At 40.2% G+C, this 24,574-nt stretch overlaps 1 protein-coding gene across 3 annotated transcripts in view; it reads left to right on the top strand.

The window, feature by feature from the left end:
* The window catches only part of LOC122996828 (serine/threonine-protein kinase 32C-like), a 75,833-nt gene extending 53,329 nt beyond the window's left edge, over positions 1-22,504 (top strand). For 2 of the 3 annotated variants that reach the window (XM_044372562.1, XM_044372563.1), the window contains 9 exons: positions 3,596-3,769; positions 8,692-8,729; positions 9,205-9,294; positions 9,962-10,065; positions 10,185-10,301; positions 12,711-12,836; positions 13,154-13,282; positions 16,496-16,563; positions 18,222-22,504. In XM_044372562.1, coding sequence (XP_044228497.1) covers positions 3,596-3,769; positions 8,692-8,729; positions 9,205-9,294; positions 9,962-10,065; positions 10,185-10,301; positions 12,711-12,836; positions 13,154-13,282; positions 16,496-16,563; positions 18,222-18,423 — 1,048 coding nt within the window. In that variant the 3' untranslated portion in view covers positions 18,424-22,504. Of the gene's footprint in view, positions 1-3,595; positions 3,770-8,691; positions 8,730-8,898; positions 9,036-9,204; positions 9,295-9,961; positions 10,066-10,184; positions 10,302-12,710; positions 12,837-13,153; positions 13,283-16,495; positions 16,564-18,221 lie in introns of those variants that run through there. The other variant, XR_006407086.1, reaches the window with a different exon arrangement.
* Positions 22,505-24,574: the final 2,070 nt, after the last annotated feature.

The raw sequence follows: 24,574 nt of genomic DNA, 5'->3' as shown, positions 1-24,574 counted from the left end.
GTGTCTCTGTGTACTGAGGTCTATAGTCAAGAACCCTACATAAAAAATAGTTTAAGCTGCACTGATTAATATTTTTATATTAAGGATGGATCAAATGACTCTTGTCCATAGTACTGCTCAGCTCTATTGAGCGTTTTAGCCTCTTTCAGCTCATTGATTTGGCTTTACAGCCTGCAATTTAACTGTTTTGGTTCATTCTCACATGTCTCATCATCCTCCTTTCCTGCTGCAACAGGCAGCTGTTTTGAGCAAAAATGCTCTAAAAAACACTGTATGCTAGAAATGGCAGCAATCCAAACAGCAAATAGGCAAAGTTAGCAACTAGCTGCAACATCAATATGTCAAGAGGGACAACTGAGTGAGATTCAAACTTTCTTAGTTTGGGAGGGGAGAGAGAGGTACGGAAAGGGGTGTCATTTTTTGTTACAACAAAATGTTCTATATAAATAACAATGTTTAAATTGAGAAGTTTGGACTTATCATCCCGTTTATTGTTTCCTTATTAAGTTTTATACAGTTAGGTGAACCCAAAATGCTCGGTTATATCATTACACTATTCTATGCATCTTCAAAAAAACTGGGACTGTTCGTGCACCCAGGCACACCTGGCAGAGATCTGCACTCTTGTAGTTTCTACATTTACTACATTTATTTTTATTATCTGTACCAAATGCAAGCACCACCATTAGCCTTAATTTAAATCAGAACCCTTCACATTTCATCTTCACCTGTCTGTCCCCAATGTATACTATCTCCTTAAAGTAGTAATAACCTTGAATATGAGCAGCCAAAATGAGTTTTCCTCACCCTAAGGGACAAGGTGATAAGCTCTGAAATCCAGAAAGAGGTCGGAGTAGAACTATTGCTCCTTTGCATTGAAAGGAGACAGTTGAGGTCGTTCTGACATCTGACTAGGATTCTTCACACACCCCACCTCATGTCCACCTGGGAAGTGACCCAGGGGTGAGCCTGGAGCATGCCGGATGGATTGTATATCTTATCGGGCCGAGGAACACCTTGGGATCCCCCAGGAAAACGCTGGAGGAAAAGGCTAGAGAGAATGACGTCAGGGCCACTGAGCTTATCCTACTACCACTGCAAGCCAGACCTGAATGTTCAGCAGAAAATGGCTGTATGAACGTCTACAAAAAATCTTTAGAAACAAGTCCCCTTCAACTAATCCTTGTCACTTTCCTTTTCTCTATTGTTTAACCAGTATTTCTTTCCACTCCCAGACAGCAGGAAAGTCCCCCATTTAATTTTTTAGGACTGTCAAATTTGTGGACTTCACATTGTGTTTTATTTAGTGTGATGAGCTCCCAAAAAATGGCATAGATTTTGTTTGTGTTTCTCTGCTGTCCCATCCTTGGCAAGAGTCTTCAAAGTGACAGGGCTTGTCATCGCCGAGCTTTCATATGCTCCAGTTGTCGGCCTGTATCTGACATCTCCTTGTTACCTAAGCAAAAGCAGGGAAGGGAGTGACAACCAGAGTGAGCCGCCACAGTCTCGCATTGGGAGCACAGATATTTTTCAGCAGTATATTGGGAAGACCGTTTTGTGGAACACTGAGATAGCGAGTGCCGCCTCAGAGGATGCTCATCTGTCAACTAGATACCGGGAATCAGACTGTGACAATGAGGTGATAAAAAGGTGACAGTGAGGAATCCCTGCCAATGGCAAACAACATCCTGCGGCTGGCCATCTGCTGAGGCTACTCTGTGTTTTAACAGTGAGGCTAATCTTTGTAGGGTCAGGGCAGGTTGGTTTACTGTGTCTAATGTAGGTGGTTCTACTGTCACCTCCTATTGAGTGCATACATGCTGCAGGACTGTCTTGCGGCATTGTGGGCAGGGTGTCTGAGAAAGAGAAAATGTAGGTGTCTTGAACAAAAACTCTTAATTTTAATATAAAGCTGAATCTTGGTGCAAACTTGTCGTTTAATGTTACAGTATTTAAAGATTGAGCGGTAAGGCTCGTAATCTAATACATCAAGGGAAAATGCTATATGTGTTGTTTTTGTGTATTAGTAGAGTGTGCATTCTGCCCATTATCTATACTATCACATGAAAGTCAAGGCCATTTCATCAATTAATCTACATGATGTTTTAGGAGAAGAGAAAGACCCAACAGTAACACAAATGTGTTTTTTCTCTAAGGCAGAACGTCCAATCTGTGGATGAGATGGAATGATTTTCACTCTGCAGCAAACACGGACCCCATTTCTCGCTTATAGAGAGGCAGGAAATTGCACCTGAATAGGACCAATCAGAATGTCCCCCTGACCAAGCCTGAAGATATAGAGGGAACCTGCAGCTATAAAAAGAAGCAATACTGCCACGGTGTCAGAGCTTTAATGGGAAAACAAAGAATTGGCTCAGAAACAACCACATTAAACCAAGTTTGATAGAATAAATCACCAAGGCTTAGTTTGTTTTCTCTCCTCCACAGAAAATAGACACGGGGGGCGGGAGAGGGAGGGCTATTAAGATGCCTTTATTTTTCTTAGATGAGAAATTAGATTCTGTTGTAATGAAAGCAGTTTATTTACCCATGTGGCTTAATGTTTTGTTCAGTGTCTGGGGCAGAAATTGTGGACTGGAGTGTTACAAATCCCCACCCAGATCACTGAGAGGCTGTGTTTTAATTTGATGTGCATGATTAGTAAGCCTGATTGACAAAAATGTTAAGCGGACCACGAGCAGCCTTCAGTTTAGTCACGTCAAGCAAAAATGGGCTGTTTCCAGGCTGTAATTTGACAACCACTTCCTCTCTTTTTGCATTCCTTCAAATAAGTGGCATGTTATTAGGATAATGATGGGTGTTAACGTATTACGGTACAAAGTGCATGCTCTGAGACTGCCAGGAAAGGCACACTCATACATAAACTACTCTGAGATAAATATACATTATGCATTAAGGTTGCAGATTCAGAATTATTTGTTTAGGTACTAGGCAGAGAAAGATGCATGTAGCTGTACGTACAGATTGGTGACAAATTAAAGGAAAAACCTGAGTAAATGAGTTGAGAGACATACATTCAGATGTTTCCATGTAGGGCACAAAGAGTCACTGATTGATATGATGAGTAAGAAAATGATATGAATCATATGCTGTGGTCTACACAGTCACTAGATCTCAACCTAATTGAACACTATTCTGGACAGATGCGCTCTCTACTACCATCATTCAAAACATCAAATGAGGGGACATCATTTGGAAGAATGGTGTTCATCTCTTGCTTCAGAAACGTGGAGAATCTATTCCAACTAACACCAAAGTTGTTCTGGTTGCTCGTGGTGGCCTTAGAACAACACTTTATGATGGTTTTTCCTTTAATTAGTCACCCATCTGTAGATATCTGCCATGTTTGTCCTTGTGTGGGTTTATATAAACATGCATGTGTGTCTGCAGATGTTTACCGTGTAAGCTTTGCACATGTCTGCTGCATGCATTCTCAAGAGTATACAAGTCCCCCTATACTATATGTGTGTTGTCTATGTGCTCAGTTGTTGTCTTTGTTTGTACAGCATGTTTTTCCTTTTCAAACCGGACAGCGACTGAGCCCTGTGTCCTTCCTCCTTCCCCCCGTTCCCAGGTACTCGTTCCAAGATGAGGAGGACATGTTCATGGTGGTGGACCTCCTGCTGGGAGGAGACCTGCGCTACCACCTACAGCAGAGTGTCCAGTTCAGCGAGGACGCTGTCAAACTCTACCTCTGTGAGATGACACTGGCCCTTGACTACCTGCAGAGCCAGCACATCATCCATAGGTACAAAATCATGTTTTTCTTTTTTTTTTCTATTTCCACAGCTCAAGGCCTCCCACGGCTTCCAAGCCTTTTGTCAGTATTTCTTAAGAAATGAGTAATAAACGCCTCTCTTCCTAGTCTTCCCTGTCTTCACCGTCAACTACCTGAGAAAAATGACAAAAATTATTTCTAAAACTGTATTACTTAAAAACATAGATTTTTTTTCATTTAGAAATTAATGTTACATAAAGACAATTTCTCAGCTTTTCTAAATTATGTAGAAGCCAGTAAGTCAAGGGAGGGGAGGCTCTTGGGGACATAAAAAGAAGCTGCAAACTCAACACTGACATGTTACCACCTCATGAAATTGATATGTGGAATATGTTGGCAAACATGCAGCAACATTATCATTCATCTGGAGTCCACCTGTCAAACGTTAATCTGATATTTACTCTCCTTTTGCATTTTTTCTTCTGATCTCCAACAACTTCCTTCCTTCTGCTGTGTTCACCAGCTAGTCACTAAGTTTGTGTGTGTGCTGTTTGGTGCCGGGCAGGTAGCACACAGTGTGTTTATTAGATCTTTTTCATTGAAAACCGCTGCCGGCTGTGACTGGATACAACAGGGATGAGAGCAGTGAGACGGAACCACAGCAATAAAGTTGCTGGCCATAAGAAACAATCATAAAGCACTGTGTTGAGCTGAGGAAAACTGCAGTCAGGTGATAATTCTGTATGGGTTTGATACTACAAGCAACCAGTTTCACATTACATAAAGAGAATTGATCAATTGTTCATATAGAAATATAGTTTAATGAAGCTTTGATTTGTATTTTAAAAAACTAATTTTATTTTAGGTCTGTGCCAACAAGACTTAATATAAAAGTCTGGTTAGCACATGTTGGCTTGGATTTTTTTTTTAGGTCCTTGGTGTTCAAGTATCACACTGAATAAAATGACTTGAATGAATGACATTAAACACAATGACACTCCTAATGTGGGAGCAGATGTCTAATTTTCTGGATCAGCTGAACTGTTTTGATCCAATCTGCAAAACAGCAGTTCAAAGAGAGACCGACACATTCAACTCAAATACACCCATTAAAGTGTTTATACCCACATTACTTACAATACTTTCCAAAAACATCTGATGCACCAGTGTCAGCCTGTTACATCATTATATTTTGTTTCATCAGATAGCCTCAGTTCAAAGCCTTGAATTTCTCCTGAAATTCTGAAGATCGCTTCAAGGTTGTATCTGTAACTTTTAGTATTCAAGAGGTTTTGTTCATGGTGCCTGCCACTGATAAATAAAGTTCTGCTCCCCCAGCTTTCAGCAATATTATTGGTGATTGAAGAATGTAATTCATTTACTCTTCAGACTGGAAGTCAAACCCCAAACTGAATTTTAGTAAAAGTCAAGAATCTTGCCTTTACATCATGCATTTTACTCCTTTTTATTCCAGAGGGAATGCTGCAACAATCTATTTCCCTTATGTAAGCCCTTTTAGTTTGTCGGAATCACAAAGTCACAGTGCCTTTCTAACTAGCTTCATATGTAGTTCTCTGGGCTGTAAACATGACTCAAATGTCTCAGTATATATAGATGTATATGTATATTCTTACACCCACTCTTATCACGTCCCGTTGACAAATCTGACCTGCTTCCACTTCCACCTTACGGTTAGGATCATGTCCTGTCAGCTGATACATTATTCTTCCAGAGGAAAGCATGGTGCCCCGCAGCTCCCGAGAAAATATGGTAGAAAGTGTTAGTCATGTTTTCATTTTTACTGCAAGGTGTATGCTTTTTTCTACAAACGTTTTCTCTATTATGCACCAGTCATGACTTACTGTTGTATCCATAGACAGTATGAAGAAGAGTTAGTTTGCTATCCTCTATTCAGACAACTGAACATGATTGAATCTCTTGTAAGAGTGAGATGAATTATAGTGGAGCATAAAATTATCAGACAGAAAATATACCACCGCATAAGCGAAAAGAGTATTATGCAAGCAGGCTGTCTTGAGGCTTTTTCATATATTCAGTTTCTCATTGAGTACATCCCTTTTTTATTTGCAATATTTCACATGTCTTAAGATAGCTCTTATGTGTGTTCCTGTAATTGTTACCATCCATCATCTATAACTAGAGTGGACTCGCTGTCCACATCTTTTTGTACAATATGCTGAGTGCAGCAGTAAGTGGCTGTGCAGTCCAGTAAGTGAAAGAGCTGGATCCCTGCAGACTGCAGATTTAGTGCCACAGATGGCTGAAAAAAACAGTTTGAACTGTGTTCAAAACCTCATTTGGGCTACACTTCTTCCTTAAAACAACAGTATACTGTCTGTCAGTGTGAGTGTGTGTGTATATGGTTGTGCAGTCTTGCAGGTCTGTCACAATGAAGCATACCTGTGTTTTCCTATTTACCCTCAGATTTACCATAATAAAAATAAAAGAATGTAAGTGTTTTACAGAATAAAAACAAGCAGTTAGATGAGAGAGACATAGCAGAAGTGTTAAAAGAACAGTTTCACAATTTCGGAATTACGCTTATTTACTTTCTTGCCAGGAGTTACATTAGAAGACTGATATTAATATCATATTTGGCTGTTCAATATAAAGCTGGAGCCAGCAGTGGGTTAGCTTAGCTTAGTATATGTCTGAACTGGAAACAGAAGGAAACATCTATCCTGACTCTGTCCATAAGTTTAAAAAAAAATCACCTACCACCACCTCTGAAGCTCACTATTAACACATTATATGTTGTTTGTTTTGTCCATATAAAAACCTGTGTAAAAATTGCTAGCTTTCCATCCAAATGTAACATAAATTCTAACCAAATTAACAGAAAATCTGCAAAAGAAAATTAGAAATTAATTTGCGTTTCCATCCACTGCAGTTGTGTGAATATTTGGAGTTTGGTGGTCAACATAAACAGCTGGTGGTGCTACTTTTCCAGTCATTAAACCATCGCAGAAGAAGAGGGCAAGCTCAAACTCAACAAATAAAAACAGGTGGATAAAAACGCCCCTAATGACACTTTGTGGTGTTTTGGGGGGGGTGGTTATGTGCGGGACTACTTTTTTGGCAGAGAAGCAGTGACTTCCTGGAGTCTCCACTGGTTGCCTGGCAAACTCACAGTGATGACAAGACTCCATTAAGACTCTGCTTGATGGTTAGTGGTATTGATCTTCTCATCTAACTCTCAGCAAGACAGTGAATTTCTCAAAATGTAGTACTATTCCTTAACTTAATGTAAAAGCCTGATTCAAACATTAGCACATGAATCACATGCGTGCATCATATACAGAATATACAAATTATTGTATTTACAGGAAGCTGTGTGCCCCTGCATGTGATGCAGAATCACATATCACAGCATAATCTTCATGACTTAAATACATATATTATATAACAGTCCAGGTGTGTGTGTGTGTGTGTGATGCTATGTAGTAGAGTCAGTCATGCTCCCTCATTTCACTACATGACATGTAGCCAGAGTCTTTTTGTCCCGTTGTAGTTGGCAATTACGTCCATGATGTACATTTCAAAACTGCCAATAGAAAGAGGTGACAAAAACTGTTTATCTGTGCTTTTTTTTTTCTCCCTCTCCTTCACATCAGCTGTTTTGCCTTTGACACAATTGTGTCTGCTCTCAGAGCCGTAATCCAATCCCTGGGTATCCATGGCCGTCCACAGCTCTACAATTTTGTTCCACCCTGTAAGTTTTTGACAGGAGAATACTATACAATTATTTTGTTGCACCAACTGAGGGAAGAAGGGTCTCTGGTCTCCTAGCAACAGTCAGCTGCCACCATGCCCAAGAAGGTAAAATTAGTCCTATGAGAAGAAGGGAAGTAAGGGAAGTGGAGTCCCTCTTCTTCTCTTCTCTTCTCTTCTCTTCATCATACTTTCAACATGTTAAAAGCTCCATTTGTTAGGTCATCTCACACTGGATGTTTGTTCCTGTACAAAATGAGATTCACTTCCCATGCTGTTTCAAGTTGGATTAGTGTTTCTGGGCTCGCTGCAAAATGAATCAAATGTTGAGTGAATTTTGTACATCAAACAAAATAGCACGTTGCTGTAGCTGGCACTGGAATCAGGATTCCTCCTGTGAACATGTATGTATTCCCCTCCAGGCTTGTTCTGCTGGATCAGTCCCCACCCCCTTCCCCCCTTCCCCCCTACCTCCACCTCCACCTCCACCTCCACCACTCCCCTCCAAGAGTTTTGGCAGATGATATTAGCATCAGCTTAGTGTTGCATAGCCACAGCGAACACATGCGTCCTGTGGGGTGTGTAGATGCTCTCTGAGGACCGCGTGTGTTCTCCACACCAGCGTGACGTGCGGCATAATTAAATAAGCTGTGCACACTCCGTTAATTGCCTGTGGAGGGCTTGGAGGGGCTGGGAAATGTCGAGATGTGTGAGTGCGCGGGTGTGAGAGCGTGCCTGAATGTGTCCGCTACATGGGTGCCCGGTGTAATAAGCATGCACGCACAAACCTGCGAGAGCCTCCAGGGTGATGGTTGTGTTCTCATGCGCTCTGGCAACGTTTGAAATGCAGGGAAGGAGAGTTTTCTCCTTGTCATTGACACACAGACACACACACACACACACACTTAACATGTTGCACCAACATGTAATTCACACTTACATCAGCCTCCAAACACCTCCTACAAACTTTCACATCCACACATACTGTACACATCTAATCCCTGTGTTTCCCACATGACCATAGACTATGATGACTAGACACACTGTGCTCTGATTTCACTGAGAAATACAGAAATACTGTCATTTAGGAGACACTTGCACTAACGGCAACATTTCAGTAGTACTGTATGTGTTTATGAATCACATAAAATCACGCTGCATTCATGCATTAAGCTTATTTATGTGACAATTCTTTTGCGATTTGTGTTTGTCTCTTTTAGAGATGTCAAGCCAGACAATATCCTGTTGGATGAGCAAGGTAAGGATGTGAACTGTTTGGTTTGTGTATTAGTGCATTTGTATTTGTTTTAACCTTCTTGACAAGTGAAGTAACTTTCAAATATGTCCTCAAGACATATGTGTTTTTTCTTCAGTTTGAGCCCTGAAATGTTAGTACAGTCAGTAAGTGTTGATCCACTTTTTGACAGTATCAGGAGAACTGGGAATGAGTGTGAAAACCTTTTAGCTACACAGCGTACTGTACAGACAGCAGTGGGTCCATCGTGACAAGCAGGACACACAAAAATGACCCTGCAGGCTACTAATGAGTCACAACGGTAACAAGGTCAGAGGAGTCAAGAATGTGTGTCCGACAGTGTGTGACACACAAAACCACAAGGACACACTGGTCCAGTTTACTGAAATGTCAGACTGTTTCGTCCTTGCTGAAACATTTCCAAAATTTTGTATATTTAAAACCAGTTTTGATTGATTTTATGGTTGTTTCTCCTCAGGTCACGCTCACCTGACGGACTTCAACATAGCAACGATAATAAAGGATGGAGAGAGAGCCACGGCCTTAGCTGGAACCAAGCCCTACATGGGTAATTTTGTTTTGCAGTTGCATCATAACCTTATCATCCATTGCTGGTGCCATCATGGAGGTCTGATTGCTTCAGGCAAATAAACACTCATTGGCAAGAAGAAGAGGGCTACAAGAAAGGGTTATTGTATTTTGAGCACAGGGCAGCTCAGTAATGTAGGAAACTGTCTTGTTTTGCCTCTAGTCTGTAACCTAAAATGCTCAGATGTACCTTGAACAGAGACACTCCAGTTAATTGGAACAAACTGATGGTTTCCCTCTTTGTTAGATAGCTAACAACCTCAGTAGGATGTCACAAAGCACACAGATTTAATTGTAAGCATGTGACAAGCTTGTAGTTGATACACGCTTTGTGCAAATGAGACACTGCTGCCAGAAGGTGGTAGACTCAGCTTTCTGCTGATTTCTGAACACTTTTTTTTAACACGTTCATCACTAAAGAGAGACTTGTGTGAATTAGATGATAGAAATTACAGATCTCGTGTTTATTTATGAAAAGCTGGGGCAAAAATGCAAAAAGTGTTCTGTCTTGTCTTGTGATGGCATAACTACATCTTCTGTAAAATGATCACTTTCTGTTGGTATTTTGCAGAGACATGCTGCATGTATATCCAGTGGTTTGAGAAGCTTTTTCTTCTTCTGAAGTGATTCTCTGCTTGTGCTTTCAGCCCCAGAGATCTTCCAGTCCTTTGTAAGTGGAGGGACAGGCTACGCCTTTGAAGTAGACTGGTGGTCACTAGGGGTGACGGTCTTCGAAGTGCTGCGTGGATGGGTAAGGCATGACTGAGTTTTTATGTTATTAGGTTGCAAAACTGAACTTTCCTGCATTCATCCACTTCTCTTTACCTTCATGTCCCCATTTTTCCTTTTTTCATTGTTTCTTCCTACCAGAGACCCTATGACATCCATGCCAGTAACTCAGTGGAGTCTCTGATTCAGCTCTTCAGTACAGTCAGTGTCCAGTACAGCCCAGCATGGCCCAAGGACCTAGTTTCCCTCATGAGGAAGGTGAGCGGGACATAATTTACCATCAGCTCGGTGAGTTATGTAGTTGGATTTACTTCAAAGTTTAAAACTCACTGAGAGATGAAACTCTTGAATTTTGGGGCAGTGGCAGAGGTTAGTGATTTTGATGTTCTTTTACATCATCAATACAAATGGCAGCTGTCTCTTAGATCAAGGAAAACCGCTTAGATTTAATGAACACAATCGGATGTGTCCCTGAACATTTTCCTTTTTTACTACACTGGCCACTTATTTTATGTGGATGCTTTGACTTCTGCATCCAACGCCTTCTTGATTTGTGAAAGTGTGTGGTAGCGGTAAGAAATGTTATGATCTACTTTCATTAGATATACATTTCCTTCTGATGTCCATGTTGTTACTGTAGTTAGGTGGATAAACTTGACTTATTTTATTCCAAATATCATTCAAAATCATTTTCAAAGTCTTAAATGTGGCTCGGTAAAATCCTGAACATACTGTCAATAAATATGAACAGATGAATGAATGAAATAATGAAGGGATGCAGATTACAGTATTTCCTGTTTTACATTACATTTCTGATTAAGTGAAATCAAAGTGACTTGAACGTGACCCTGTCAGGAAGGAAAAAGGGCAGGGATATAGGGGTGATAGAGGGTCCATATTGAGGTAAAAAGGCACTGAAGCCACAGGACCGGAGGATGCAGGTAGGGAGGTCTGGAGCTGGAGGGAGGGAGGATGAGCTGAGACCCTCAGGGCAAAGGAGAAGAAAAACGACAGATGGGATTCTGAGGGTTGGAAGCACAGAAATGGCGCAAGTGGGTTAGAGAAGAAACTGTGTGTGTGTGTGTGTGTGTGTGTACTGCTGACGATATTCATCATAACAAGTAATTTAACCTCATATTGAGGCTCAAAACGTGCTTTTCTTACAAGTGAAGTCTGCCAGTTGGGTGAGTTAATTCCCTTTGCGTCAAATGGGAAATGGAAATAAATCTGTTCAACACTTTGTTGAATCAAGAGTCATTTTCTCCCTACAATAACAATAGTAGCTGTGTGCCAACATGTTGTCATTTGAACAAGTGAAACTGTGCAGGAAACAGTTTATCTCATCCCCTCTGGCAGTATATCTTTAGTCCTTTTAAGACAAGACTATGAAAAACCACGGCTTGTTAAGAAGGATATTTTTTTGGCAGAGTGCAAGTGTGAGCATGAGTGCGTGCATGTGCTCTGTGTCTGAGCGACTGAGTGTTCTGGACGAAGCGTTGATCTCTTCCGCTCTGCTGCTGATCGATTACCGTGTCTGGACTCTAGCGAGACAAACCTAACCGGCCCTTCAGGAGGAAACCGAATCAGCCTGTGACCAAAGGAAGAAAATAAAGCCCAGGAGGAGCGTTAACATGACAACAAAAGCCACATCCTATTATCATTTCCAACGTTTACCCCGAGGTGCAACATGAAACAGATGGTATTCCATTAAAAACAACTGTATCAGCAGCAGTTTTTCTTTCATCTCCGGAAGACGCAATCACACTAATGTGCAACATGCATGTGTCTGGATCACTGCAACAATTTAGATTCAAACCTGATGAATAGCTGATTTGATTAACAGTGCCCCCTGTTGGTTTGTACATCAGCAAAGGCTTAAATGTTTCTGTCCTCTTCTTGTTGAAGTTTGGTGGCAACATAATTACACTTTTTTTTGTAAATTCCTGCTACATTCTTACCTTTATACACAAAATACTGCCCTGACATACAAAGTGCAAAACACAAGCGTAGTGAGCAGAATACAGACACCTCATAATAGCACAAGTTTCAGTTTAAGTTTACAGACCACTGGATCAGTGCAACATGTGTTTGCAAGCTTTTCTTCCTATTTTAACATTCCTCTGGTGAGCAGCATTGCAACACAACTGCTAACTATTTTTGGCCAAAATACAGCATATAGTAGAGTTTTGCTAATTGAAACTGTTGTGAAAATTCATCCATAATAATAATAATAGTAAAAATAACACGAGATAATCGTCATAGAAAGGAGTATGAACTTCTGCAGTGATTATAACTAGGAATATGGAATATCAGATATAGAGGTTTTTAAGGTAGGATTATTTAAGGGAGACCAGGAAGTGGTACAAATTTAACTGGATATTTTCAGCTCCTTGTTATGTTCACTCCAGCTACCCCAGCTGCCACACATACTGGCAACACATCTTTTTAGTGAACTGCTCTTTCAAACCGCACGATAAAAAGGAGAGAAACCATCTGATCGATTTTTTTTTTTTTACTTTTCACCCACAATTTGTCGAGTTTATTTCACCTCGCTGAGAGAACAGCCTGGCTGCGAGCGAGGAGAGAAGTTGTGAAGGTGATATTGCTACTTGGAAGGTGACAAGAAGTAGGTGACATTGTATGTGTGTGTGTGTTCTTTTCCTCCAGCTACTGACAGTGAACCCAGAACATCGTTTCTCCAGCTTGTCTGACATGCAGACATCTCCCTACCTCGCTGACGTCAACTGGGACGCCGTGTACGAGAAGAAGATGGAGGCCGGATTTGTTCCTAATGTTAGTATGAAGTAATCAGATATCAATAAACGCACACATACGATAAACACTGAAAAGCACACACAGGCACTCCTTCATGTTTGCTGATCGTAATGAGCATGTGTAGCAACTAAATAATGCAAAGGAAACTGAATGCAGCTTCCTCTATAGTGTGTTTGCACATGCACTTAACTGTACATTCTCATGTGCATGTGAGCGCATCCATGTGTGTTATGCAGTGTATGTAGCTGTGTACCGCAGCTGATTTATGATCCTGTGTGTGTGTGTGTGTATGTGTTTGTTCTTCTAATTATCTCCTGTGTGTCTTCCTCCTGCAGAAAGGTCGCCTCCACTGTGACCCCACCTTTGAACTGGAGGAGATGATCCTGGAGTCGCGTCCCCTTCACAAGAAGAAGAAGAGGCTGGCCAAGAACCGGTCTCGAGACAACAGCAAGGATTCACAGTCTGTGAGTGATCTCGTCTGCACAGGTTGATCAATCACACAGAGAGGGCTGCAGGGTCCATCTTCTCCAATTACCTTAAAGGCCCTGAAAACATGTTCTCAAGAGCTATTTGGTCTATAATATGTCTAAGATGATGAAAGATGAAATTGTCTGTTTTGTCAGACCAGGAGGTCTCTAAGGACAAAACACATACAAAAGCAAAAGCACAAGTATTAAAGCTGCCCTGTGGAATTTTTCTTGTAGACAAACAAAAGTCCTGTTTACATTTAGTGTTTGTCACCAGAACTCATTGCGTGTATCCTTGAGGTCTAAGAAACGTTTAAACAAATTTCCTTCCTCCTTAAACATTTTCAAAGCTGATTTTAAGGTACGTTAAATCCTGCATCTTTTACATCCATGTTTACCAGCTTGCTGTCTTCCTCTTCCCTGCCTTTGTGGCACATTGCTGCACATCTTGGCGCATTATAGTCACCTATAGATCAGTGGAATAATGTGGAACCATAATGGTTTGTATAACTGTGTATAACGTCAACTGTGTGTCCTTGTAGGCATACACGAGACAAACAAAACAGGGACCCACTCATAAAGAATTTACTACGCAGCACTGCTAGAGGTCAGAAATTCCACAGGGTACCTTCAAGGAAATGCCACAAACACTAAAACATTTCTTTCGTTGCATCTCTGTTCATTGTGTTTTCACTTTTGCATGTGTTTTACAATTTGCATAGTTGTGGATTTGCAAACCATGTTGAAGATACTGTATCCTAGACCCACAAACAAATCACATCTTAAAAGCCAAAGCTGCAGCTGTTATGCACTTTGTGTGTAGATGTGTGTTTCTCCTTAAGGATATTTGAAAGAGAGCGTCACATAATCCTCACTGTCTTTCATACTTGAGTTTTAGATGTGGGAGATGAAATACTGAAACACTGCATAACTTCAGCATTAAAAATAATATGTTAAATAATATGTTCCATTGAGGAGGAGGCTCCCTGTTTAGGAGCTGTGAGCATGAAGGTGGAATTCAAGATGTTACCGAATCTGTTAAAAGGCTTTTATTCCCTTTGATGATGGAAAAGGTTATTTTTAGCCTTCTTCACATTAAAAAGGCTGTTTGCCATTAAACAATTCTATGATTTTTTGTTTAGCTGTTAATGTGATCCTTTTAGCCTTATTATTTTCTCTATGTAGGTGGTAAAAGCAAATGAGGACACTAGCACACAGATGAGAACAAACTATTTCTGCATGCAGTATGCTGCATGGGATTTGGACATGGTAAATTACTTGCCCATAGGCACTGTATACATGAAGAGGCAGGACCAGTCCGCCTGGGATAACAATGCAGCTCATCAGGTTTACCTCGGTCTCTAGTCTGTCAGTTCCTGTCAGAACTGCATATTTTTAGAATGGCGACAGTCCAAATCTCATCATTTTTTTGTTGTTGGGAATCATCTCAACTCTCAGCTCTCAAGGCAAAATGAATAACATTGTCCTATTGAGCAGAAAAAGACTCATTGTACAAACATATTAGCTGCAGGCATCATGCATCATACAGCCTGATTAGCGGTAGGCTATTGTGATCTTTTTAGATTTGATACCTTCCCAAACAGCCAATAATCTCTCTATATTTTACTCCTGTTTACTCCACTCTGAACACAAGGAAATATGATTATATCAAAAGAGAAGGATTTTGAGATTAAGGTAGTTTGATCGACACCACTCTCACATCTGTACGGTACATATGAACCTGGAGGCAGTTGCAGGTTAGCTTAGTTTAGCCGAGGGATTATTTGCTGTTTTCACACTTAGTTTTTTGTACAGATTAAACAAACAAGATACTTTGTGTAAGTGAGCTTTAGAGTTGCTGGTAGCACTGTAAAAAAAGGTCATTTTGTTACCTTTGGACAGAACCAGGCCCTTTTCAACCCTTCTCCCCTGTTTCCAGTCTTTATGCTAAGAGAAGCTAACCTGCGGCTAACTGTTTCTTCATATTTAGCAGGTTATCGCACATCTGGTATCGTTCTTCTCATCTAACTCGAATGAGCATGTTTCCCAATATCTCAAACTATTCCTTACAAGTGAAAATTTTGCAGTAATCCTAAATATTAACCCAACTTTATATATGTATACTGTATATGTTTAAATATAACCTACTTTAACAGTAGCACCAATGGAAAAGAGTCACTAAGTCAGTAAACTGACTCAGTAAGGTCTGTTACACAATATATACAATATAATATATAACTTCATATATACCTAAAACTTGCTAACATTGGCATTGAGTGTATTGAAGTGAGTTAGTGTGTTTTATTGCCTCTGAATTCAACTGTTCATTTTTAAAAGAAAAAATGTGTTATTTCTTCTTTCAAAAGTCACATAGCCTGCTTTAATAGACAGGTTACCATTAGAAATCATCTATATTTTTGTGGAGAAGTTAATGAAATTATTAATACATGATGAAACCTGTCCTGATTTATGCTGTATGTGCTTAAACCAGGATCATACTGTTAGTATTAGGGTCTCTTTGTCTCTTCTGCCCTGTTCTTGTGTTTGATTGAGACATTATTTACCAGAGACAAGAGATATCCTCTCTGTATTTATGAGAAACAGCCTGTTCCCATCAGACAGTCATCATGACATCAGTGTTATTAACGTCAGTCCTGTGTGTGTGTGTGTGTGTGTGTGTGCGTGTGTGTGTGTGTGTGTGTGTGCGTGTGTGTGTGTGTGTGTGTGTGTGTGTGTGTGTGTGTGTGTGTGTGTGTGTGTCACATGTTATCAGCACTGATCAGCGTGTGGAAGGAGTGTGTACCTCTAACGATGGCAGGGTTATGAGACTTTGAGCCTGTGTGTGTGTGTAGCTTGTGTGTGCTCATACTGCGTTATTACCAAGATTATTAAATTATGAAGCCTTCAGTGGTGTTGTCATGGCCCCAAGTGCTTTCGGAAATATGAGCTTCTATTTTTGTCTCAGGCCAAACATCCAATTTGAGGAGAGCTCACAAACAATTCATGACTTGTTTTAAAAAGATCAACCAGGGGGGGGGGGGGGGGGGGGGAATGAAAAAAAGACATTTTCACCACAGAGGTCAGGCAGTGACTGATTAAAGATGACATTAAGTTTTTTTTTCTGTAATTCCTCATGAAAATGATGTTGATGTGGAGGATGTTGATGATGTGGATGATGAGTAGGATGTTTTGTCTGTTGACTGCCTGCAGGAGAATGACTATCTACAGGAGTGCCTTGAAGTGGTGCAGCAAGAGTTCATGATCTTCAACCGTGAGAAGTAAGAGAACACAACATCAGCAGCAGACCGTCAATAACACAGAGCTTAAAGCCGACATTCCTGTTTAGTCATTCAACAGTGACGCAGCAACACAGACAGAAAAAATCATCCTGCTGGACCAAATGCAAAGGTCAAAATACGTCGATAATTATACTTCATTTACCCTTTAAACAAAACAAATGTGGCTCCTGTTGGAGCCCAACAGATCCAGATATCTCCAGATGCACAAGGAGATATTACGATATTAATTCTCTCATTGCTGAAGTAGTTGTTCTTTTTTTCTACCCTCTTCTGCTTGTTTTCTTGAATGTAAGGTGATGTTGCACCACTTTTGTCTTTCCTCTGAAAGGAAAACTCTGTTTATTAGAAGTTTTATTTTTGTAGATTTTGCCATCATTTCTATCAATCATTAGATCAATGTACTAACCAAACACAAGAGATCAGGCATGTTTTCAATAAGTTACCAGTTTAGCCACATTTGCTACCGCTTTATTTGAAGGTAAACTTGAAAGCTGCTAATAATTCCTCATCACACAGAAAAACAGTGAGTGTGCACCACTAGAGCAAGTACTGTAGGTAATAGTTGAACCAGCCAGAAGTTAATCAGTAAACTGCAAAGGATGTTAACAAGAGAAGCTTTAGGTAATAATATTGCTGTTCAACTTTGCTTTTAAGTTTGGTTTGGTTTGTTTTGTTTACACCATGTCTGATCCAAAAGTTCACAATAACGTTCTTATTATCATACATTTTTCTCACCTGCACTTAAACTGTGACTCTGATTAAAGCATGGATGAACGTAGAGCTAACACTGAAAATACCCTGCAGCATCACTGCTGCAAAAAAAACACAACAAAATGTAAGAGTGTGTGTATAAGCCACAGAACGTGGAGAGGAGCTGCACAGCAATTACTATCTCATGCCCACTATAAAACAAAACCACAGAGCATGCAGTGTATGTAACTCACTAAAGTTACTGGTATAAGAAGACATTCAGCTTAAAGGAGAGCATTGCATATCACTTCAAACCTGCAAGACAGACAAGCCTCTTTAATAAAATAACTTGAATGTGTAAATTATAGATAAGAGTTTATTGACTCCACCCTGCTTTGGCTACATATTATGCATCTAATGTTTGTGTATATGTTCTGTTCATTATGAATATAGACTATGAGGTCCATCTATCATTGAATATGTCCTCTGTGCAATGTAAAGGGTGGAATATTGGTTCAGTGCTGCTCTAAATTATTGCCTCATCTATTATTGACCAGGTCCTGCCACTGCAGCATTACTGAAATCCTTCTGTATGGCAAATGTCTTATTATATCCTATTGCTCTAATTAATGGCAATCTAGTTCTATTTATAATTGAGGACATAATATCTAGAATTATGCACAGCAGAGACAAGTACGATATAAGGCCTCTCATTACATCCGACTACTAACTGCTTCTTTCTCTGTATGTGTGTGTGTTGGATTTGACTTAATTTATGAGGACCAAATGTGCTCATAATGATATAAAAATAAGGAAAATACTAAAAAATTGACATTTTTGTCTGCCTGGTCAACCAGATGGAGTTAAAGGTTAAAATTATAATGAAGATGAGGTTTACATACATTATTGTAAATGTCTTTCTCCGTCTATTTCTCCATGTGTCTAAGATTGAAAAAGCGTCAGGAGGAGGGTCAGTCGGAGGCCGGCGGTGACGATGCCAGTGGAGACGGGGATGGAGACGCAGACGCAGGAGCCACCGATGATGACACTGCCGAACCAGAGCCCGAACCCGATCCTGAGCCGGAGCCCGAGTCCTCCTCCAAACTGAGCATGTGCGGCTCGGTCTGCTCCTCCCCCGGCAGCTGCTAGCGCCACATTGCCCCGCAGTGATGAACACAGGAGTGTTTGTGCCAAGCCAATACATACGTTCTCACCTCGTTCCTCTGTTGTAGCCAGGAGCGGAGGAAACGCACAGCAGGGCGACTGACGCACAGCAGGACCCAAAATGGCTCCCACCATTTCCTTTATTTATTTAGGTTTGTTCTGTAGCATCCTTCCGGTAAGGCATGAATGAAGCAGAGAGAGTCCCCGCCTCCCCCTCCGCCCTAGAGTAAGCTCTAACTTCTATGCAATGTTACAGTATAGCATGACAAATAAGGTATCACTTACTAGGAAGTGTTGTTCACAAGCAGAATGCTCCACGAGCATGATGACATCCTGAGCAATAGCAGTCCACGGTTTTTGGGGGATCGGCGGTTTCGGTGGAGACGCCTCCCCTCTCAGCCTTCCTCTTCTAAATCTGATGGGGACGACTGAATTATTCAGCACACGCAGGCACTCAGTTTATGTTTTTGCCTGTGTCTTCAGTTCACTCTTGCCCTCAGCCTCTTTCATGTAATGTGTGCCCTAATTCAGAACAATCGTTTTTCATTTTCTCCTGGAGCGCCTTCCTCCTGTTGCAACACCTTTCCAAGACACACTGAAGTTTTCACGGCTGTTTTCAGTCGGCCAAGACAGTGTGACTGGTTTCATGTTTTAAACCTGTTTAAAGTGGTGCCTGTTGATGATAATCAGTATTTGTTAATCACATTGTTGCCATGGATGCATTATAGGTTAATGCTAGTTTGATTTTCCTCTTTAGCCAACTATAATTTCTGAAGTATTTTCCAAGCTTTTTTTAAGGTGTTAAGGTACTGTAATTTATGGGAAATCAGTGCAACAATCAGAATGAAAAGTTTTTCTTGTCACTGTGTTTGTAATGCTTAAAAGATGTAGTATTTCAGCCCTGCGCTTTGCTCTGACTTAGGGGGCATTCAGAAGTACTCTGGGGAATAAATACCAATCATCAACAATCCTTTAAGAATCTGTTAGAAAGCTCTGTTAGCTTCACTGCACATCCTCATCATCTCTAAGTGCTCGGTTACTATAAAGATCATCTCTCTGTAGAGCTTGTTTTGGGGCTGTACTTAAATGTGTAGCTGTGCCCTGTTGGTACTTCAAATTGTATAGATGAGCTAGTCTATTACTGTCATAGTGATAGTGGTACATTTAAGGTGGCACCGTTAATCTCAGTTTGAACACCTGGGAACATGTAGCAAAGGTCCACCTTAAAACCCTAAGGCCTAATAAAATGAAAACCTTGTAAATAGCATACAGTGTAGGTAATTAAACTCACCACAGTTTTATGTGGGACTGCAAACTCGACATATTAAACTAAAGGAAGAGCTGTCTGAAGTGGAACCTTCATACTGCTTCATTCGGCTCTTCTTTCCAAGTGTGCAGGCACAACTTGTAGGCAAAATATGCCAAAGCTTTTCTACCATTTGCATAACCATTTCTAAGGAACTTTGAGTGTGTGAATGTATGTCTCTTTTTCCCAGTATAACATAAATTCAATGTTCCTTCTGCAAGTGAAAATAATATAATTTATACAATCATATTGTGATTCTGTATAAAGCATACATTTCAGGTAAGTTGGGGGGGTGTTAAAGTAATAGACATTTTGGGAAATAGGTTTATTCACTGTGCAAGAGTTCGATGAGATGATTGATGCCACTCTTATGTCTGTACATTAAATACATAGATGGAGCTGGGAGGTGATTAGCTTAGCGTAGCATAAAACTCACTAATTGAAATATTGTATCTTGTGTGTTTAACCCATACACAAACAGTGATGTAAAACCGAAAATTTCTGGGAAAGTTGCATGCTGCAACTATTTTATAACTACAGTGAGGTGCAGTGACTCTCTGTAAATGCTGTTAAGTTCTGGGTGGATGGAAAAAGTGTTACATCACATAACTATAAAACCACAAATTATATTTTTTATATTACTGTTTGTGTACATATTTTTAAAATGAGATACACTTCATTTGTGAGCTTTAGGGGTGTGGTTGGTGGATTTGGAACTTTGTTTTGGCAAACTCATTGGACTGTAATGACCCACAAGGCGATGGTCCCGTGACAGACAGAGGCAGTAATACAAAACAGTAACCCAGAAATCATGTAGTAAAGTAAACATAAAGTAATGTACACTACTGAAGACATCCTTAACTGTGGTTGTCAAAACAGTATGTGTAGCCCAGCTAGCAAGAATGCTACCAAAAAGTAGTCCACCTTCAGTACTTGTAGTGTTTTGAGAACTACAGATAAAGATGTAGTGTATTCTTAGCTAGCTCTCATTAGCCACTGGTAAACCCACATTCAGGAATCACCCATCCCCTGTGCAATCTCTGGGGCTAAAATTAAGCATGCTGTTGATAGTCAGTAAATACCCCCAAAATGTAGCCTGGCTGGTTGTTAAACGTAAATGCCTTATTTTCTATTTCTACATGTGTAAAGTACCGAATATGTGATGTGTGAATATAGAGGATTTGGAGTTGGAGCATCTTTCATTGAGCTGGGTTGACTAACAAAACTAAAGTAACAAATAATGTAACTACTTTTTCAATGAGTAATGAGTAATTCATTACATTTTTCAAGTAACTTGCCCATCTTGGGAAATAACAGTTTTTACGGCCAATGATGTATGCTAGCAGATTAGCTTGCTAGTATTAGCGCTAGCTTGGCTGCTTCCATCAACCGTGTAACCCTTGTCTTGAAGGTTGTAGCGGTCCCTTGAGAGTTTTATGCTAAGCTAGGTTAATTGCCTGATATCAATCTTCTCATCTCACTCTACGCAAATAAACGTATTTTCCAAAAAGTTCAACTATTTATTTAAATGCTACATATTATGATTAGATTAAGAAGCTTCTTTAAAGGGATATAAAGTGGCATCTTCCAGGTCTGCCAAAGCATATGATGAATTTAATAGTCTCAATCCCTGCGCTTGTTTGCATGTACCTTTACAATATAAGCCTGTTTTTGCCGAAGACTGGAGCTTGAGCCTTACCGGCTGATTTGTGCATGCACAAGCTTTTGGTAATCGCATCCCTCGATGCTCACCTGATTATTGACACAGTTCAAATCAGAGTATACTGTAACTGGCCTGCGTGACTGTTTCTGGACAGTGACTTTTGTGATCATTAAACTGTACAAAATTGTATAATCCCAGTGTTATATGGACGGCATGATATTTTTAGATGATACGCAGTACCCTTTGGCATCCTGTAGGTTGTCTTAATGCTTTGTGCAAGTATACAGGCTCGTACCCTTGCCGGATGAGTGGAATGAAGTCAGCAGTTGTGTGTGATGCTCTGTTGTGGGTTAAGTGTTGCGTTATTGTCTGTGCAACAAAGCAAGAAGAAACTAGAATTGGGGGCAGATTTTTCACTTCACCCCAACACAGTATCTGCTGCATTACTAAAACTGAATGTCTTCATATGTGGAAAAGAAAGCTCAGTTATTTCTAAGACTCATTAAATCAGTCTACACACCATAGGAATTAACATAAGCCTGAAGTGGATGTGTAATTATATGTTAATCATTTGTAAATGGATAATAACTGATTTTGACAGTTAATTTAAGTGTAGCTTTTCTCTAAGTTACAATCTGCAGTTTTGGCATTTGTTCCTCGATATCAGTGATAATTCCTAATTGGACAGTGCTTGCAAACCCTCCTGACATGTTTCTTTATGTGTTAATGTTTTGGATGCCGTTAGGTGTTTCAAAAGGCATTGTGCTAGTGTTTGACCAACAACAGCATGTCTCCTATTCTACTGTTTTCCGATGGATGCTCTTGAGGCGTACCATACTGTAGATGTCTTAACTCTGTGGATACAGTTTGAAACTCAGTGCCCTGTTGAGAAAACAAATCAAGGAGAAGAAAATGTGATTTATGCCGCTCCTTTCCCCCACGTGATCCTATTTTGCATAATGTTCTTGTGCTGCAGGATTTTTAGGGGGAATCAGTGAAAAGCCTTGTATTGTACCAACTGGAACTGCTCCGTGTGTTTAAAAACATGCTGCTTTAACTGCTTTGATAAAGAAATAAAACTCCTTCCAGTAATTTGACATCTGTCCGTGTGTGTCTTTGTCATTTTCACTCAAATGCAGGGTGAAGGGTTAAAGGCACAGTTTGTCTGTAGACAGTAGAGGGCGATGAAGAGCAGGGGTGGGAATTGACTGAGCAAAGTGAATTAATCTCTTTGAACAGTGTTGTAAACATGAGCTGTGCCACTATTGTCTGCAGAAGGAAGAATCTAGGGCTGAATCAAAGAAATGAGGTTGTCGCAGGATTAGTAAGAGTAAATAATGCAAACACCTAAGCAGTAGTCTTGTGCAAAAGCCTGCCTCTTCTTTTAAGGTACAAACTCTGTATTAAGGTATATGTGTACATAGGTTTGCATTTAACTCATGGAAATAGATGTCCAAGTTCAAAAGCTGTCTGTAGTTAATCCTCCATGGATGGCTGGTTTAGGACTGGCCCCTCTGCTCTGGGTCCTCCAGGATGTCTACAGGCTTTCCTCTACTGTCCAACAGGGGACGCCACTTTGGGGCTTCAATGGCATCCAGAAGAGCAGCCAGTTCAACCTCCAGCTTCTCAACTGTGTCCTCCACATTCTGCAGGAGACAGAAGACATATTTGTGTGGTCGCCGTATAAATAATACATTAATAAGTTGTAGTATGAATAATAGAATCATCTCTCATGAATAATACAACCACTTATTCATATGAATTATACAGTTGCCCAAAACAGCTAGTAAGGTAAGGTCAGAGTAAGTCTGGGGTTTATCGGAGGAGATGAATTAGGAGCTCCTCAGCATTTTGGAAAAAGTAGAAACCCTGGTGTTTTTGCACAGTAAGTGAGACTGGATGTGCTGTTGAGCCACTGCTTTGTCGACATCTTATCCTTGAAAGGAAATGCTGAGGATTTTTTGGCAGACTCAGACGGAGAGAAAACTGACATTTAATAATGAAGCTGACAACACCAGGGGGAAAAAACATCCCGAATCCTGGTGATTTCAAACCACTGCAGGCTGAATGTGAGGTTGGTTTGAAAAAAAAAAGCACCTTCTCCACTGTATCCAGGCGGCTGTGAAGACTTGTGTGCTCCTGACATGCACTTGAACGCACCGCTCGAGGCCGCAGGTCAGATGCAGGTACTGAAAGCAAAACAGGTGCATATCTGAGTAGATGAACAGTATAAAATGTAAGTTTCTTACAGCAAGCAAACTGCTGAAAACCATAAAAAGCATCATAAAAGTTAGTGATGATATGCTTAAACAATATACTGATTTTAAAAGGAGCATTTCACTTAACCTCCACTTTAAACAAGTATTAGGAAGAAAAATTAGGAGAAAAAATCTTTTCTATGACAGTAAAAGATACTAAAGCCCAACTTATTCTAAAAAACAGCAAACATTTAAACCAAAAACACAGATTTCACATATCAAACAGGCCTGGTTTCTCCCTGAAAGAGCAATACAAGGATATAAACTCCAATTTATGATGCTAAAGGAATAGTTTGACATTTCGGGAAATACTGTTGCTTTCTTGTTGAGAATTAGATGAGAAGGTCAATACCAGTCTCATGCCTGTATGTTAAATTGCTATAGCCAGCAGAAATTTAGCTTAGCTTAGCATAAAGACTGGAAACAGTCTGGCTCAGTCCGAAAGTTGTCAAATAAAAAGTTGGCAAGAAAGCAAATAAGCGTTTTTTTCCAAAAATTTCCAATTATTCCTTTAAGTGGAGCTTTTGGCACCATAAAATACAAGGAAAAAGTGAGAAATAAACAGCTGAAACATCAATAGTGCTGACAAATGAATGTAGTGTTAAGTGTTTTAAGTCTTAAAATCTGACAAGAGGAAAATGATATTTTATTTTTGACTGTTTTCCAACTTATATGTCTGTCAAGTAACTGAAGTACAAATAATAGCAGTGGAGTGATCATCCTTACTCACACAGAGTCTAAACAGAGAATAAAACAGTGCATCAGTCAGCCCACTATAATGCTCTTGGTGTGAATGAACTTCAGCAGGGTGAACAGGGCCACATGCATTGTTCAGCCGGTTTCTTTCACAGTTATGTTTCCAATTATCTGTTTCTCTTTGAAGCCGACGTATTTTAGGGGAAGCTGGCA

The sequence above is a fragment of the Thunnus albacares genome, chromosome 14 (genome assembly GCF_914725855.1).
Source record: "Thunnus albacares chromosome 14, fThuAlb1.1, whole genome shotgun sequence".
Classification (NCBI taxonomy): domain Eukaryota; kingdom Metazoa; phylum Chordata; class Actinopteri; order Scombriformes; family Scombridae; genus Thunnus; species Thunnus albacares.
This window is presented reverse-complemented; position numbering and strand designations above follow the sequence as displayed.